The 18,381-nt window shown below is 44.8% G+C and overlaps 1 protein-coding gene across 1 annotated transcript in view; it reads left to right on the top strand.

The window, feature by feature from the left end:
* The window catches only part of STAB2 (stabilin 2), a 234,665-nt gene that overhangs the window by 26,226 nt on the left and 190,058 nt on the right, over nt 1-18,381 (top strand). Inside the window, exon 3 of the mRNA XM_077472148.1 lies at nt 11,593-11,708. Coding sequence (XP_077328274.1) covers nt 11,593-11,708 — 116 coding nt within the window. The remainder of the gene's footprint in view (nt 1-11,592; nt 11,709-18,381) is intronic.

The raw sequence follows: 18,381 nt of genomic DNA, 5'->3' as shown, positions 1-18,381 counted from the left end.
TCCATGCATACAGACAATTTGTACATTAAGCGTTTGTGGGATACTGTGTTGAATGCTTTTGCAAAATCCAGGTACATCACATCCACAGGTCTTCCCTTATCAAGATTACAGCTCCCTTCCTAATAGAATGTTAACCAATTGGTTTGCCAAGAAAGGCCTTTCATAAAACCATGCTGATTACTAGGGATGCCCCCCCCCGAACCAACCACAATGCATTGCGGTGCTGAACAGAGAATTGCAAGCCCTGGTTGGCTGAAGCAGTGAAAACTTCAGCCATTCAGGGCACAGAGCACTGTCAGAATCACGATTGGACACTGTCATTGTGACTTTATCCAATCATGGCTCATTCCCACCCCACAGTATAACATTATTCTTTCAATGGCAGCCATTTTCAGTGTGATCTCGGTGTGGAAAGAGATAGAACAGGGCTCTGTTCAGTGCTATTAGGTAGTTAGTGTGCTATACTGTGCTATTTTGCTTCAATTGTCAATGTAGAATATTAGTTTAGTGTCAGTTTAGGGTTAGTGTGAGTGTAGTGAGGAGGACCATCATTCAGCTTTACATTAGTGTACAGCTAGAGTAGAGACATTTCAGATAGCGCCAGTGTAGTGACGGTTTAACACATCTATTTGATTGTGTTACCGCCAGATTAAAGCCATTTACTTCTGTGTTTGCGTTACTGCCAGTTTAACACTATTTACTTCTGTGTGCGTTACTGTCAGTTTAACACCATTTACTTCTGTGTGCATTACTGCCAGTTTAATGCTATTTACTTCTGTGTGCTTTACTGCAAGTTTAACGCCATATAGTTAGTTTTGTGTGCGTTACCGCCAGTTTAACGCCATATAGTTTTGTGCATTACTGCAAGTTTAATGCCATTTACTTCTGTGTGCGTTACTGCCAGTTTAACGCCATAGGGTTTTGTGTACCTTACTGCCAGTTTAACGCCATATAGTTTTGTGCGTTACTGCAAGTTTAACGCCATATAGTTTTGTGCATTACTGCAAGTTTAAGGCCATCTACTTCTGTGTGCGTTACTGTACGTTTAATGTCATATAGTTCTGTGCGTCACTGTACATTTGGCACACTATATTGCAGTATATTATAGTGAATCCATGGAGTGTGTCTTTGTAGTGTGAGTACTCAAATATTAAAGTGTACCAAACACCACTTTACAATGATTAAAGTGCATCTACGTACAGATTTCCACTTCTTCTTTACATTTTCTTATATGCAAGCTTGGTAAAGCTGTTGGTTTTCCAACTTCTGCCTTTCATCCTGCTGGATACTGCCCCCTTCTGTGAATTCGCACAATGTGCTGTACAACAATGGCAGGTTCCCAGTCGGTACTACTTTTCACATAAGGTATTCCATCTCTCTACCATTACGTGGAAGAGAATGTTCTGGCATCATTGGGAAAGGCAGCCAGCCATAAAATTCACCTTACTGCTGACACGTGGTCCAGCAAACATGAGCAGGGACGATATATTTTGTTCACAGAACACTGGCTAACGCTGCTTGCAACTCAAAAGGATGCAGGAAAGGGCTCAGTGCTGCAGCTTGTTGTGCCCACACATCTCCATACAGCTGGTGGTGATGATGCCAGACCTGTGATCTCTACCCCCTCCTCCTCTGCAACCTCCATGCCCTCCTCTGCAGAATTGACCTATGAACATCAGGTACCCCCTAAGCATTCAAAGGGCTATTCCATGAGTCAGGCTAAAAGGTGCCATGCAGTGCTTCAGCTGGTGTTTAGGGGACAAGAACCACACTGGAGCAGAGACTCTTGTAGCTCTGCAGGGACAGGCTCAGAGGTGGTTCACACCATGCCAGCTGGGGCCAGCAATGGTGGTGTGTGATAATGGCTCAAACCTCCTCTCCACCCTTATACAGGGAAAGCCATGCTTGGCACATGTCCTCAATTTGGTGGTGCAGCATTTCCTAAATACCTACCCAGGGTTGCAAGATGTGCTAAAGCTGGCCAGAAGAGCCTGTAGCCATTTCAGGTGGTCATACACAGCCAGTGCTCAGTTGGCTAAAATTCAGCAGGAATTCCACCTGCCTGTAAACCGCCTGATTTGTGACATGCCCACCAGGTGGCACTTGGCTTGGCAATGCTGCAGCTATACATGCAGCAGAAGGCCATCAACCATTACCTGTGCGAGTAGAGTATGGCACGACGACAGGCTCAGGATGCCTCTGCTTTTTTTCCCCACGCCAATGGCTGATCATTAAGGATGCGTGCACTGTATTGTCACCATTTGAGGAGGCCACAATGATGATGATAGCAAAAATAAAGGAAAGGGGGGAATGGAAACGCAAGAATACCCACTAATAAGAGATCATACAAGATGACCAAAATTGGATCATTCACCCTTTGGGGCGTTGTTGCCATAACCCATTAGCATATGGACAGAAAAATGGGGGTATAGCCCGACAGAATGAAAAAAGTGCAATTTATAAGAGAAAAACTACCCACATGATCAAACTTAACTTAAATTACTGCAGACGAGTAAAACTCACACGACACACATAGAGCATATACACAAAACACAACACACACCACAGGTCCGGACAGGTTGCTGTAATCGATTGGAACCACAATTGATCAATACGCAAATGCAATATGAATACTAAAAGAACAATTTTTCTATAGTCCAGTTAGTCACTAAATGGTTAACCAATAGATTAGGTCAAGCAAGGATGGTGAGCTGTGACAGTGCATGCATCAGTGACACAATCAGACTCACTGTGGCATTATGTACAGGGCACTGGAGACAGAGCAGCAGGAGGAAGAGGAGGACTTCCTTTCCTCTCAAGGCCCACTTTATCCAGACACCATCATTCCTATGTCACAGAACACACAGGAGGAGAGAGGGGAAGAGGATGAGGAGGAAGATTCTGGCACTTATAGGCATTCATAGGCTTCGAAGAAGAGCAAGACATGCGTCAATCTGCAAGCGATGGTTTTCCAACCCCAGGACTCTTGGGAGTAGTATGTGGCTGGGAGGAGGAAGTTCCAGATGCTGTCATCCTGAGTGACACTGAGGAGTCTGCTTCTCAAGCCTCAGCAAATTTGAAGAGCATGGGCAACCTCATGCTTCAAAGCCTGTGAAAAGGCTCAAGAATACATGGTATAAATGAGAAGGATGATTACTGGTTGACAACCCTCCTTGACCAACATTATAAGGGGAAGGTCTCAGAACTCATCCTATCCCCACAAAGAGTGCAGAAGATAAAATCTCTTTAGGACACATTAACAAGGATTTTATTGAACATTTTTACTTACTCCGGTAGGTTACAGTGTCATGGAAAACATAGTTGTGAGTCTTCTGTTGGTCAAGAGAGGAGCTTTGGAGAAGGCATCTGCCTAAGTGAGACATTTCAGAATTTTTTTAGTCCTCGAAGCCTGTCAGCTTCCACATACCATCGGCACCATCTGCATCAAATGATGGATGATTACCTCGGGGCCAAAACAAAGATGGAGAGCTTTCCAGTTGACGATCCACTGACTTATTGGGTCATGAGAATAGAATACTGGCCAGAACTTGCCCAGTATGCTATTGAGTTGTTGGGCTGCCCTGCATCCATAATTCTTTCAGAACGGGCATTCAGTGCTGCAGGAGGTTTCGTTACTGATCATAGAACGTATCTGTCCACAGACTCCGTGGGCCGTTTGACTTTTATAAAAATGAATCAGTCCTGGATTACCAGCTATGAAGCCCCTGATGCCGATGTCACTGATTAAGTCTTTTTAGGATGTGGAATCTCTGAAGGACTTTGAGGCTGCCTAGCTTTGTGGGTGTTCAATCATTTCATCTGGAATAATGTTTTTGGTATAGGTTTCATGGGCACAATTAATACCCAAAGGCCAATTTTTCAGCACCTGTTTGATAGGTGCATATCATTGCAATTTCTTTTTGCCTTCAATAGCACCTCTATAGGGTTACAGTGGGAAGGCGCCCTCGACATCCAAATAGTAGTTTTTCTGCACCTGTTTGACAGGTGCATATCATTGCAATTTTTTACAGCAGGGCCAATTCTTGCTTTCATTAAGAGTACCCCTATAGGGTTATGGTGGGAAGGCGCCACGACACCCAAAGACCAATTTTCACGCAACCGTTACTTCTATGCAAAGTCAAATTGACAGCAGAATGTATCCAAAAAATCTCTAATCTTGTTCCCAGTGCACTATATTGTGGCCTCATCATACACACTGGCTCCCTAGCTGTTGCTGAGCAAAATAAAGGCAGCTTGCAGGGAAAATGTATTTTTTGGGGATTTATAAATGCAATTATTGCTGCAGCAGATGGTACAGATCTGCCACTTTACAGGTAGACTAAGGGGGCCCCCCAGGCACTATATTGGAAATAATTTTTCATTTTTATGCTTTCACTTTAAAAATCAATGCTCATTTAAAAATGACACTTTTCACAATTTTTTTTTTATTATTGATACATGTCCCCCAGGGCAGGGCCCAGACCCCTATAACCACTGTATGCCCAATTACTTGCATATACACCTTCAAAATGGGCACCTTTGCTTTTCGACATTCAGATCCCATTGACTTTAATGGGGTTCGTTATTTGGGTCTGAACTTACACAGTGTTCGAAAAGTTCTGGTGCAAACCGAACAGAGGTCCATTTGGCCCATCCCTACTGATTACTTCTAATGCTTTAGGTCAGTGAATCAAAGAAGTGAAGCTTCTATCACTATGACAGGGAGAGCAACTCACATTTTTACTTAACTCTAATATTTTTATCCGCAGGTGCAATAGGAAATACTGCTCTCAATCCTTTCAGATACAAGCAGTTACAAATATTATTTAATATTAAAAAGGTGTGAAAATGCCTATATTACTATATCCACAACTACAAAAGATGATATCTCATCATCTGTTTATATATGTGAAAACATATTGTTTGACAAGAAAACAATGTGAAATTCCACCTTGAAAATTAATAAGTGACCAAATATTCATAAACAATATCACATAAAAATAAAAGTGAAAAATTTAAAAATTAATAAACATAAAAAGCCAGTGTCTAATTATGGTCCAAAAGGGATGATCAACTTAACCACTTCAATACGGGACATTTATACACCTTTCTGCCCAGATCAATCTTCAGTGTTATCACATTTTGAATGACCATTGCAAAGTCATGCGACGCTGTACACAAACAACATTTTTATATATTTTTTTCCCACAAATAGAACTTTTTTTTAGTGGTACTTGATCACTGCTGGTGTTTTTATTTTTTGCGCAACAAATTGAAAAAAGACCGAAAATTGTGAAAAAAATAATTTTTTTCTTTGTTTGTTACAAAACTTTGTAAATAAGTACGTTTTCTCCTTCATTGCTGGGCACTGTTGAAGCTGCACTGACGAGCACTGATGAGGCAGTACTGATTGGCACTGATGAGGTGGCACTAATTAGATGGCACTTATATGCAGCACTGATAGGCAGAACTGATAGGTGGCACTGGAGGGCACTTATAGGCGGCACTAGTGGGCACTGATGGGTGACACTAATAGATGGCACAGATAGGCAGAACTGATCAGAGGCACTGGCAGGCATAACTGATGGGCACAGAGTGACAATGATTGCCATCCCTGGTAGTAGAGCTGCACGATTCTGGCTAAAATGAGAATCACAATTTTTTTGCTTAGAAGATAGATCATGATTCTCTCACGATTTTCGCGGCGTAACATCATTTTTCACATTAAAACAAAAAAAAATTGGGCTAACTTTACTGTTTATTTTTATTTTTTTATTCATTGAAGTGTACTTTTTCCCAAAAATTGCATTTGAAAGACTGCTGGGCAAATACGGTGTGACATAAAATATTTCAGCAATTGTCATTTTATTCCCTAGGGTCTCTGCTAAAATATATATAATGTTTGGGGGTTCCAAGTAATTTTCTAGCAAAAATATTGATTTTAACTTAAGAAACAAGTGTCAGAAAAAGATTTAGACTAAGTGGTTAAACTTCCTGCATTTACACGTTGTTTAAAAACTTGGCAGACTGCCCGGATGTTTTCTTTTGACAGATGAGTGAGCCGATAAGTCTCTTCACTTGTTATATGAAAGAATCGGCAAACTCTGCAATAGAGACCATCAGAGGGGCTGAATCACGATTTTTTAACGATTAATTGTGGAGCTCTACCTGGTAGGACTCTAGTGGGCATCTCTGGTGGTCAAGGGAGGGCATCCCTGGTGGTCATAGGTGAGCATCCCTGCTGCATATCCTGTCAGGAGAGGCTCTCCTCTACGCGCACCTGTCAGTGCGAGTAGAGGAAAAGCCAATACATGGCTTTTCCTGTTTACACTGTGATCAGCTGTGATTGGCTCTGCCAGAGGCTCTTTACTTTGACTGACACACAGCACCACTGATCACCGTTATGCATGACCCCGCAGGCACCCAATCATGCCTTATTCTGCTGGACCTCATACGATGCCCAGTCAGGATAATGAAACCACTTCCCAGCTGTCATTTAAAAAAAAATAGATTGCTGCAACCTTTAGCTTGCTCTTTACTTAAAGTGTCTGTAAATGAAAATTTAATACTTATCCACTTAGTAAGTGAAGGTTATAACCCCGGTCTGTTTATTTTTGTGCTTTTTTTGTTATCTGTGTCCCATTGGGGAGATTTTCCTTCACTTCCTGTTCCATAATCAAAACAGGAAGTGAGAGAAAATCCCTCCAAAGTGAAGGAATCCTGGGCTTTTTACCAGGATTACCAGAACTAGTGTCCCTATTGGAAAATGTCCCCTCTATTACTGTTCTGGAGTCAACCTAGAATTTGAGATTGTCTTTTACTTTCACTTTCCATGATAATGTTAAACAGAACAAATAGAGCTGAGCATCGCTGTGTGTCTATAGACGCACACAACTGTGGCTCAGGAAAGAGCCACATGTGCACCCCCATAGCAAAGGACTTCCTATGAATAGCGCATGGAAAAAAAGGAGGCACCATGATGCCGGTGAGGAGCCCCTATAGAGCAGGTTCATGGCCATTCTGTGCAATACCATTGCAGGTGAGTATAACATATATTATTTTAGGGAATTAAAAGACTTTACTGTCACTTTAACGTCATAAAAGAAGATTGCAGTCTTCAGACAAAATTCTGAAAATTTTGAAAGTATACAGAGGACAAATGACTAATTTCCAGTGTTGCCTGCATTGTCCCTGCAGTTGATATTTTACTTGTTACTGACTTCCCATGCCTTGTTGTGCACTGTGGGTTATGTGTAGAAGCAGCAATCTTGGTAGAGACGGGACTTTTGCTTCCTTAGTCCTGCCACAGCCTCCAGCAAAAACAACAGTGAGCAGCACCATAGTGACAATCTCAATCCAAATTTCCTGGGACCAGCCATCAGAAGGCACAGTGTCTTAGATCTTACACTGCTGATATACAACTATGAGGCTGTTGGCACAAGAGTACTAGGGCACACTCACATACCAAGAAGTACAGTAGTACCTTGGATTACGAGCACAATCCATTCCAGAAGCATGCTTGTAATCCAAAGCACTCGTATATCAAAGCAAGTTTCCCCATAGGATTTAATGGAAACTCAGATAATTTGTTCCAGTATCACTGCTAGTGTATGCAGTACCACATATGACCAGAGGTGGGGGGGGGGGGGCGACAGAGACAACCGGAAACACTCAGAGATGCTCCGAGACACTCAGAAATACTCAGGAAACATTCGGAGACGCTCTGTTCCCAAGTGTCTCCGAGTGTGAAACGCTCATAAACCGCGATACTCGCAATCAGAGGTTTTACTGCACACTGCTATATTTAGGAGAAATTAAAAAGGTAGGTTTGTCAGGGTACTACTTAGTCACAACTAATATTTCTAAATTCCCCCTATACCACAGCAAATCATCCCTTATGAGTTCAGCTTTGCTTTAATTTTATGAAATAATTTGTAAACAATAATTACATGAAAGTATGGTTGTAACTCTAGTCCTGCCTCTGTTGCAGTTGATTTTCACTCTTGTAGAGATAGAAGTGCTAGTAGAAAATGTTCACATCTGACAGTTTTGGGTATGTTGGATTTGATGCCCTCATCCCCTCCCTGTGCATATGGTTCTACCTGTGATTCTACCCACTATGTCACTAACATTTCAATGCAGTTCTAAAGGGAGACACCAATGAAAACATTGTGTGGCTAGAATTCACCTGTTTTTGCCAAGAAGTTTATAGAAATTTGTTACACCATTCCAAACTATTCCAAACACCATTCCAAACTAAGAAAGTACGCAGGGTTGCCAACCGTCAGTAAATGTACTGACAGTTTGTAAAAATCTGTGATTTTTTTACAACTGTCAGTAAATATCAGGGGCTGATAATTTCATGCTGTGTTGACTTTTTAAGTGTAACTCAAGCAAATTACTTTGTTATAGGTATTGTCAGTGTTTTCATATCATGTTTATACTGTTTAACCACTTGCTTACTGGGCACTTAAACCCCCCTCAGTCCCAGACCAATTTTCAGCTTTCAGCGCTGATGCACTTTGAATGACAATTGCGCGGGCATACAACACTGTACCCAAATGAAATTTTTATCATTTTTTTCCCACAAATAGAGCTTTCTTTTAATGGTATTTAATTACAGCTGGGAGTTTTATTTTTTGCTAAACAAACAAAAAAAGATGCAAAAAAAAAAAAAATCATGTTTTAATAGTTTGTTCTAAAATTTTGCAAACGGGTCATTTTTCTCCTTCATTGAAGTGCGCTGATTAGGCGGCACTGATAGGCTGCATTGGTGGGCACTGATGGGCTGCATTGGTGGACACTGATGGGCTGCACTGGTGGGCACTGATAGGCTGCACTGGTGGGCACTGATAGGCATAGTTAAGGCGGCACTAATAGGCACAGATAAGGCGGCACCGATGGGCACAGATAAGGCGGCACAGATAAGATGGGCACAGATAAGATGGCACGGATGGGTGGCACGGATGGGTGGCACGGTTGGGTGGCACGGATGGGTGGCACGGATGGGTGGCACTGATAGGTGGGACTGATGGGCACTGATAGGTGGCACTGATAGGTGGCTCTGATAGGTGGCACTGCTGGGCACTGATGGGCGGCACTGCTGGGCGGCACTGCTGGGCACTGATGGGCGGCACTGGGGTGCAGCACCTTTTAGGCAGATTGTGGGCACTGTGGGTGGCACTGTGGGTGGCACTGCTGGGTGGCACTGTGGGTGGCACTGCTGGGTGGCACTGTGGGCACTGCTAGGTGGCACTGTGGGCACTGCTGGGTGGCACTGACAGGGGGCACTAACTTTTATTAAACTGGCACTGCAGGGGGCAGGTGGGCACTGGCAGGGGGCAGGTGAGCGCTTAGATTATTGGCCGTGATCGGGACTGATGTCCCGATCACGGCCGCCGGTGATCGGCTTTTTTTTTTTCTCCTCGCGCTGTCAGCGCGAGGAGGAATAATAGCCGATTACCGGCTCCGTTCTATCACATGATCAGCTGTCATTGGCTGACAGCTGATCACGTGATAAGGGGTCGGGATCGACCCCTTTCACGGATCGGTGATCAGGCGAGTCTCATGGACTCGCCGATCACAGAGCGCGCCGCGCGCGCCTCTCAGGGGGCGCGCAGGCCGCTCGTACACGGGACGACGTCAATAGACATAGTCCCGGAAATGTAGGTCCGCACTAATGCCGTCATTTGGCAATAGCGCGGTACCGAAGTGGTTAAATATTCACTGTGTTAGTTTTCAGTAGGAGTTCTGTAATTTCTCAGGTTGTCAGTAAAAAATGTGCTCTGCCGCTAAATTTTCCATGTTTTGTCAGTAAAAAATGCTATGGAAGGTTGGCAACCCTGAAAGTACGCTTCCCAAAAAGGCCAATTCGTTTTTCTTGTTTTTGACGAATTTAATTGATTATCTTCTTAAAATGTATTACACTTCACAATGCAGCTTTCAATGTGAAACAATTATTAACTGGATAAAGGTTGAATTTAGCAGCAAAAATTGTGTGAAAATCAAAATATTTTGAGATAACAGATAACTCCCTCATGTTACGCTATGGACAGTCATGCTAATGCCATGTACACACAGTCGGACTTTCCGGCAGAAAAAGTATGACAGAATAATTTAATCGGATATTCTGATCGTGTGCATGCTACGGAATCAATTCCTATAGAGGAAAACCGTACATTTGTATGCTGTTCCGACAGACCAAAAACGACGCAAAGGCAGCTATTGGCTACTGGCTATTGAACTTCCCTTTTCTAGTCCCTTCATATGTATTTTACGTCACTGTGTTCTGAACGATTGGACTTTGGTGTGATCGTGTGTAGGCAAGTCCGTTTCAGCAGAACTCCATCGGAATTCCGTCAGAAAAACCGTCAGAGTTTATTCTGACGGAAAATCTGGTCGTGTGTACGTGGTATAAGTGTTATTGCTTTGAAAAGAAAGCAGGAATAACTGGTAATGGAAATTTGTAGGTCTAAATCTAAAGCCCAACTCAACTTTAACAATGAACCAAGCAGTATCCTACCTCCTGCCTCCCCCACAAAGGTTAAATAGTTGTTTGTTCTAGGGGGATTGGAATAAAAGTGATCCACTCACCCAACAAATAAAATTCAAAGTATTAACAATAATTTACAAAGCCATCCATAACTCTGCCCCCAGCTACATCACTAACCTAGTCCCAAAATACCAACCAAGACACTCTCTTCGGTCATCCCAAGACCTCCTGCTCTCTAGCTCCCTTGTCACCTCCTCCCATGCTTGCCTCCAGGATTTCTCCAGAGCTTCTCCCATCCTTTGGAACTCCCTACACCAATCTGCCCGACTGTCCCCTAATCTATCCATCTTTAGACGATCCCTGAAAACCCTTCTCTTCAAAGAAGCCTATCCTGCTTCTAATTAACACTGTTTTACTTCCTCCATCAGCTCATCCCCCCACAGCTATTACCTTTTGTATCAATTGCCCCTTCCTTTTTAGATTGTAAGCTCTAAAGAGCAGGGCCCTCTGATTCCTCTTGTACCAAATTGTAATGTAACTGTAATGTCTGCCCTCATGTTGTAAAGCGCTGAGCAAACTGTTGGCGCTATATAAAACCTGTATAATAATAATAATACATGAGTTATTCCTCTTTACCACAGCAGTCAATGCTCCTGGTTTGTGGGTGGCACCATGGAATCCTCATGTACAATGTAAAAGTGCTTGTCCTGCATTGTACTAAACAAGCATTTAACCCCTGCAGTACGGAGTGGGTTGACTTACTACTTGGGTGATTTTAGCAGCAACCTGGAACTGTGCTGCACATTTTTATATTAGCGCATCCTTACTTCTCATGGATTGCTATGCACCCTATTATTCAATCTATTACCTGCTATATTGTTAAAACAAAAATGTCAGTTTATTGTCAGGCTAGAAGGCTTCCACATAAGCTGAGCCACTGGAATTCTAAGTTTACAGCCTCACTCGGACTGCAGAAGCACCACCTGTCAAACTCACACATTAACACCAATGGGGTCGTACCGCAACCGATTTCGATTATTACAAATGCTATTTTGTGACTGCTTTTATTTTAACTATGCATCTATGGTTACTTCTTTTAGGTATTTTCTGGAAATACGTTCATACAGTCTCTCACTTCCTGGATGTCGACATCTGTGTACAAAAGTAGTATCCCAGCCAAAATGTTGTCCTGGGTACTGGGGGCCTGACTGCATGGGTAAGTGTTCAAAATCTACTCATACTACTTAAATGGAGACTTATCGTGGGTGATGTATCATTAGAGCTGAAAGTGAAACTATTTGTGTTGTCCACAGTAACCAGTCAGATTATACCTTCAAAGCGCCTATGACCCTATGAAATGGAGAAACTGATTCTATGTTGGTATCACACATATTTGAACAGTATAATTACACACTGATAGGAGACTTGTAAAGATCTGAAAGAATAAAGAGAAGTCAAGTGTCCTTCATATATCATTTAAAGCGGAACTTTACCCATAACAGTTTCATAACAATTACTGTTTTTTACCAAAAGAACATACATTTCACATTAATTTTTTATTTTTTTTCTGCTGGAGGCCACTATTTTCCTGAAGCCCAGAGCTGTAATTTCCTTATTGGAAACTCTTCCCCTCTCTTTGGTCTTTAAAAACTATATGTGATTTTCTGTAATTAAAATGTGTGCATTTCCAGCCTTGATTGTATGTCTTGGCTCAGCTGGAGAGGAAAGCTGACAGAAGCTTTACAGTGCAGAACATCACATGGTGCCTCAGGGAGATAAGATAAGATACTATCCTTGTAAGTTTAACTCTTGTGGGTTTTCCTAGAGGCAGAGCTTGTTCTTAAACTTCTCCTGCTTTTCTTTTCTCACTCCCTAATCAGTGTTACCTCGGCAGTCTATGTTATTCCTGATGCTTCCAGCCCCCCCCCCTCCCAATAAGCAGTAAATCGTTAGACTGTCAGCAGATTGGACTCTAGTGCCTCATTGATTTTTGTCACAGGGCCAAGAATACAGGACAACTGATGCTGTGCAGAGCAGGGTGAGACAGTGCAACAATAGGCAAATATTTTTAATGATTTAGCTATACTGTACCTGTGTAGCGACTCCCCAATTTTCAGGGGCCTGGTGACGACATTCCTCCTTAGGGTGCAGGTTACTAGGCATGGTGGGTGATGTACAAGGTAGAAACTGGGCAGGGTACCAGTCATTTTTATGCTTAAATAAAGAGAAGTTTTATTTCTCACAAACAAGAAAGTGTGGGAGAGAGGGGATAGGGCACAGGACACCCTTAGTTACAAATAGTAGTGATCAGCAAACAGGCAGACTCTTTAGAGAAAAAGGTGAGATAAGGCAGACAGCAGTACAGAAAAAAAGCCTTTAAGCTAAACCAGCACATCTGTACTTTGTAGGATAGGCTGTCTCCTATAGTAACCGTGCTTTACTCACTGCATCATACTGAATTCTCTTGGATAAGTTCTCTCTTGAAGCTCTCCCAGCCACCTCATGGGTCCCCGGTCCATGAAGAGTCACCTCTGGTACTTCTCTAGAACTCCATCCCTTTCAGAATTGTTTCCGGAAATTAAGCAGGCTTTTCTCAGATAAATCTTGAACACCTGGATAGGCCACAGACAGACCTAGTAGCCAGATGAGCACCTGGATAGGGCCTCAGGCTTCAGGCCTAGCAGCCAGGAGCTGTTCCACACACACCCACCCAGACCTCAGTCTGGGCGGAGAAGATCTAAATCACCTGACCTTCTCCAAATAAATAACTTCTCCCAGCATTCGTAGCGGACAGTCTGAGGCCGCGTACACACGGGCGGACTGTTCGCCCAACCTTGTCCGCTGAACAGTGTTTGGGCGGACAGTCCGCTCGTGTGTGGGCTTTCAGCGGACAGTTTCAGCGGACAGTTGGACGGACAAAGTCTTTCGGAAATTCCGAAAAACTGTCCGCTGAAACTGTGTTTGAGCGAACAGTCCGCCCGTGTGTGGGCCTGTCCGCTGTACTTTCGAAATGAGCGGACTGTTCCCGCTCGGAAAGTCCGCCCATTTCGAGCGCGTGTACAGATAGGCGGGGCCCGCGAAGGAGACGTCGCGGGCTCCGCCGCCTGGAATGGGCTTAAAGGGGAACCCCAACGCCGAAAAAAATCGGCGTGGGGGTTCCCCCAAAGTCCACACCAGACCCTTGTCCGAGCACGCTACCCGGCCGGCCAGGAAAGGGGGGCGAGCGAGCGCGCCCCCCCTCCTGAGCCGTACCAGGCCGCGTGCCCTCAACATGGGGGGGGTGCCTTGGGGAAGGGGGGGCCGCGCGGCCCCCCCACCCCAAAGCACCTTGTCCCCATGTTGATGAGGACAAGGGCCTCTTCCCGACAACCCTGGCCGTTGGTTGTCGGGGTCTGCGGGCGGGGGGCTTATCGGAATCCGGGAGCCCCCTTTAAGAAGGGGGGCCCCCGGATACCGGCCCCCCACCCTATGTGAATGAGTATGGGGTACAATGTACCCCTACCCATTCACCTGTGAAATAAAGTACAAAAAAAAACACAACACAGGGGAAAAAATATTTTATTGCACAGCTCCGGGGGTCTTCCGTCTTCGGGGGTCTTCTCGCCGGGCTCCTCCGCTATGTGTGTGTAGTTCTTTTACTAGCGGAGGAGTCCGGCTTTCTTCCTCCCCGCCGCCGGCCTCTTCTCCCGACTTCGGGGGTCTTGTCCCCCTCTTCGGTTCTTCTGCCGGGCCACCGCGCCTTCTTGTAGCTCTTTTACAGGCGGTGGCCCGGTCTTGTTCTTGTTCTTCTGCTTCTTCTCCTGGAGATGTTGACTCGACGAGCTCTCCGGCCGGAATGCCAGAGCCGCGCTGTGCGGTCACTTATATAGTGACAATGGGGCGGTGTCACATGGTATATGTCACATGGGTTGGTCACATGGGTTGATGTCACATGGGGACTATGACATCGTAAGGGGCGGGGTCACCATGTGACCAACCCATGTGACATATACCATGTGACACCGCCCCATTGTCACTATATAAGTGACCGCTCAGCGCGGCTCTGGCATTCCGGCCGGAGAGCTCGTCGAGTCAACATCTCCAGGAGAAGAAGAAGAAGAACAAGAAGAAGAACAAGAACGGAAGGCGGCGGCGGCGGCGGCGACGACGACATCGGCGACAGAAGACCGGGCCACCGCCTGTAAAAGAGCTACAAGAAGGCGCGGTGGCCCGGCAGAAGAACCGAAGAGGGGGACAAGACCCCCGAAGTCGGGAGAAGAGGCCGGCGGCGGGGAGGAAGAAAGCCGGACTCCTCCGCTAGTAAAAGAGCTACACACAGATAGCGGAGGAGTCCGGCGAGAAGACCCCCGAAGACGGAAGACCCCCGGAGCTGTGCAATAAAATATTTTTTCCCTGTGTTGTGTTTTTTTTTGTACTTTATTTCACAGGTGAATGGGTAGGGGTACATTGTACCCCATACTCATTCACATAGGGTGGGGGGCCGGTATCCGGGGGCCCCCTTCTTAAAGGGGGCTCCCAGATTCCGATAAGCCCCCCGCCCGCAGACCCCGACAACCAACGGCCAGGGTTGTCGGGAAGAGGCCCTTGTCCTCATCAACATGGGGACAAGGTGCTTTGGGGTGGGGGGGCCGCGCGGCCCCCCCTTCCCCAAGGCACCCCCCCATGTTGAGGGCACGCGGCCTGGTACGGCTCAGGAGGGGGGGCGCGCTCGCTCGCCCCCCTTTCCTGGCCGGCCGGGTAGCGTGCTCGGACAAGGGTCTGGTGTGGACTTTGGGGGAACCCCCACGCCGATTTTTTTCGGCGTTGGGTTTCCCCTTTAAGTTCATTCCAGGCGGCGGAGCCCGCGACGTCTCCTTCGCGGGCCCCGCCTACCTGTACACGCGCTCGAAATGGGCGGATTTGCCTCCTTACGTGGGCGAGTCCGTTCATTTCAAAAGTTGAGCGAACTGTTTGCCCAACCTTGTTCGTCAAACAGTCCGCTCGTGTGTGGGCAAGTCCGCTCATGCAAATTTTGAGCGGACTGTTTGCCGAAACTGTTTGACGAACAAGGTTGGGCAAACAGTCCGCGCGTGTGTACGCGGCCTGATTGGCTGAGACAGGTATGTTTATTCATAACCTGAATTCATGTTAGCCCATCATACTAATGTCAAAGGAAACAGTGCCACCTATTGACAAAAGGGAGAAACCACAGCTGAGAATTAGGAAAAAGGCCATTTGACCACTAAAAACTACAAATTAGCCAGGCTGGCTACCACCCAGCACAACTAAATTTACCTGTAGCCCTATTTTAGGACAAGTGCTACACCTGCAAAATGGGCCAGCATGAAGTAATCAGGACTTAATGCTCTGATTACATTTCCACTTTAAGAAATAACTATTATAAGATTAATGTGACATTATAAAATTATAGTTTAAAATGTAGAAATCATTGTAGATTGTAAAAGGTCGATTTTAAAATGATATTTTTATATTCTAAAACTGTAAGATTATAATATTATAAGATTCTAAGAAAAACCTTTAGCAGCTTCAGATGCATACAATGAACAAATAAATTATTGGACAGTAAACCAAAAATGCAGTTTTTGGTAAGCATTGGTGGGATTATCTGTCAATAAGTGTGATTTTGTGCATTCTATACTATTCTTACAAATGCAGTCAATAAGTTCACCTGCTTGAATGCACCCAAAAGTGTAACATCAGTATTTTTGACTTATCACTTCATTTAGAACAGGCATGTCCAAAGTCCAGCCCATGGGCCAATTGCGGCCTGCGTTCCGGTTTAATACAGCCCCCCTGGGGATTTGTATACAGTGGTGTGAAAAAGTGTTTGCCCCTTCCTCATTTCCTGTTCCTTTGCATGTTTGTCACACTTAAGTGTTTCGGAACATCAAACCAATTTAAACAATAGTCAAGGATAACACAAGTAAACACAAAATGCAATTTGTAAATGAAGGTGTTTATTATTAAAGGTGAAAAAAAATCCAAACCATCATGGCCCTGTGTGAAAAAGTGATTGCCCCCCTTGTTAAAACATACTATAACTGTGGTTGTCCACACCTGAGTTGAATTTCTCTAGCCACACCCAGGCCTGATTATTGCCACACCTTTTCACAATCAAGGCATCACTTAAATAGGAGCTGCTTGACACAGTAAGGTCCACCAGAAGATCCTTAAAAGCTAAACATCATGCCGAGACCCAAAGAAATTCAGGAACAATTGAGAAAGAAAGTAATTGAGATCTATCAGTCTGGAAAGGGTTATAAAGCCATTTCCAAAGCTTTGGGAATCCAGCAAACCACAGTGAGAGCCATTATCCACAAATGGCGAAGACATGGAACAGTGGTGAACCTTCCCAGGAGTGGCCGGCCGCCCAAAATTACCCCAAGAGCGCAGCGACGACTCATCCAAGAGGTCACAAAAGACCCCACAACAACGTCCAAGGAACTGCAGGCCTCACTTGCCTCAGTTAAGGTCAGCGTTCATGCCTCCACCATCAGGAAAAGACTGGGCAAAAATGGCCTGCATGGCAGAGTTCCAAGGAGAAAACCACTGCTGAGCAAAAAGAACATCAAAGCTCGTCTCAATTTCTCCACAACACATCTTGATGATCCCAAAGACTTTTGGGATAACATTCTGTGGACCGATGAGACAAAAGTGGAACTCTTTGGAAGGTGTGTGTCCAAGTATATCTGGCGTAGAAGGAACACTGCATTTCATAAAAAGAACATTATACCAACAGTAAAATATGGTGGTGGTAGTGTGATGGTCTGGGGCTGTTTTGCTGCTTCAGGACCTGGAAGACTTGCCGTGATAAAAGGAACTATGAATTCTGCTGTCTACCAAGAGATCCTGAAGGAGAATGTCCGACCATCTGTTCGTGTACTCAAGCTGAAACGAACTTGGGTTCTGCAGCAGGACAATGATCCTAAACACACCAGCAAGTCCACCACCGAATGGCTGAAGAAAAACAAAATGAAGACTTTGGAGTGGCCTAGCCAAAGTCCTGACCTGAATCCTATTGAGATGTTGTGGTATGACCTTAAAAAGGCCGTTCATGCTCGAAAACCCTCTAATGTAACTGAATTAGGACAATTCTGCAAAGATGAGTGGGCCAAAATTCCTCCAGGACGCTGTAAAAGCCTCATTGCACGTTATCGCAAACGCTTGGTTGCAGTTGTTGCTGCTAAGGGTGGCCCAACCAGTTATTAGGTTTAGGGGACAATCACTTTTTCACACAGGGCCATGATGGTTTGGATTTTTTTTCACCTTTAATAATAAACACCTTAATTTACAAATTGCATTTTGTGTTTACTTGTGTTGTCCTTGACTATTGTTTAAATTGGTTTGATGTTCCGAAACACTTAAGTGTGACAAACATGCAAAGGAACAGGAAATGAGGAAGGGGGCAAACACTTTTTCACACCACTGTATATACTGTAATTATGGACACTTCCTCAGATGGGACAGGGAGGTGGGAGGGACGAGCACCATCAGATTACATACAGGAGAATTCTCTGTTTACTCTGTGGCACCTGTAATAGGAAGTCCCATCTCCTGGGCTGCCATTGGATGACTGTTCTGTCTATCATAGGAGGCGGACTTTGTATTAAAGAGGCTGCCAAGTAAACAGAAGATTCTCCTGTATGTAATCTGTCGACGCTCGTCCCACCCCCCTCCTCCCCTCCATGGCTGCAGATGGGCATTTATCAGGCTGCAATGATGGCAATGGTGAGGCTGCATTCATGGCACATGTGAGGCTGCACTGATTGCAATGGTAAAGCTGCATTCATGGCAATGAGAAAGCTGAATTGATTGCAATGGTAAGGCTGCATTGATTGCAATGGTAAGGCTGCATTCATAGCAATGGTACAGCTGCATTCATGGCAATG

The sequence above is a fragment of the Lithobates pipiens genome, unplaced genomic scaffold, assembly GCF_037356315.1.
Source record: "Lithobates pipiens isolate NorthernLeopardFrog02 unplaced genomic scaffold, aLitPip1_a1.2 Scaffold_8, whole genome shotgun sequence".
Classification (NCBI taxonomy): Eukaryota; Metazoa; Chordata; class Amphibia; order Anura; family Ranidae; genus Lithobates; species Lithobates pipiens.
This window is presented reverse-complemented; position numbering and strand designations above follow the sequence as displayed.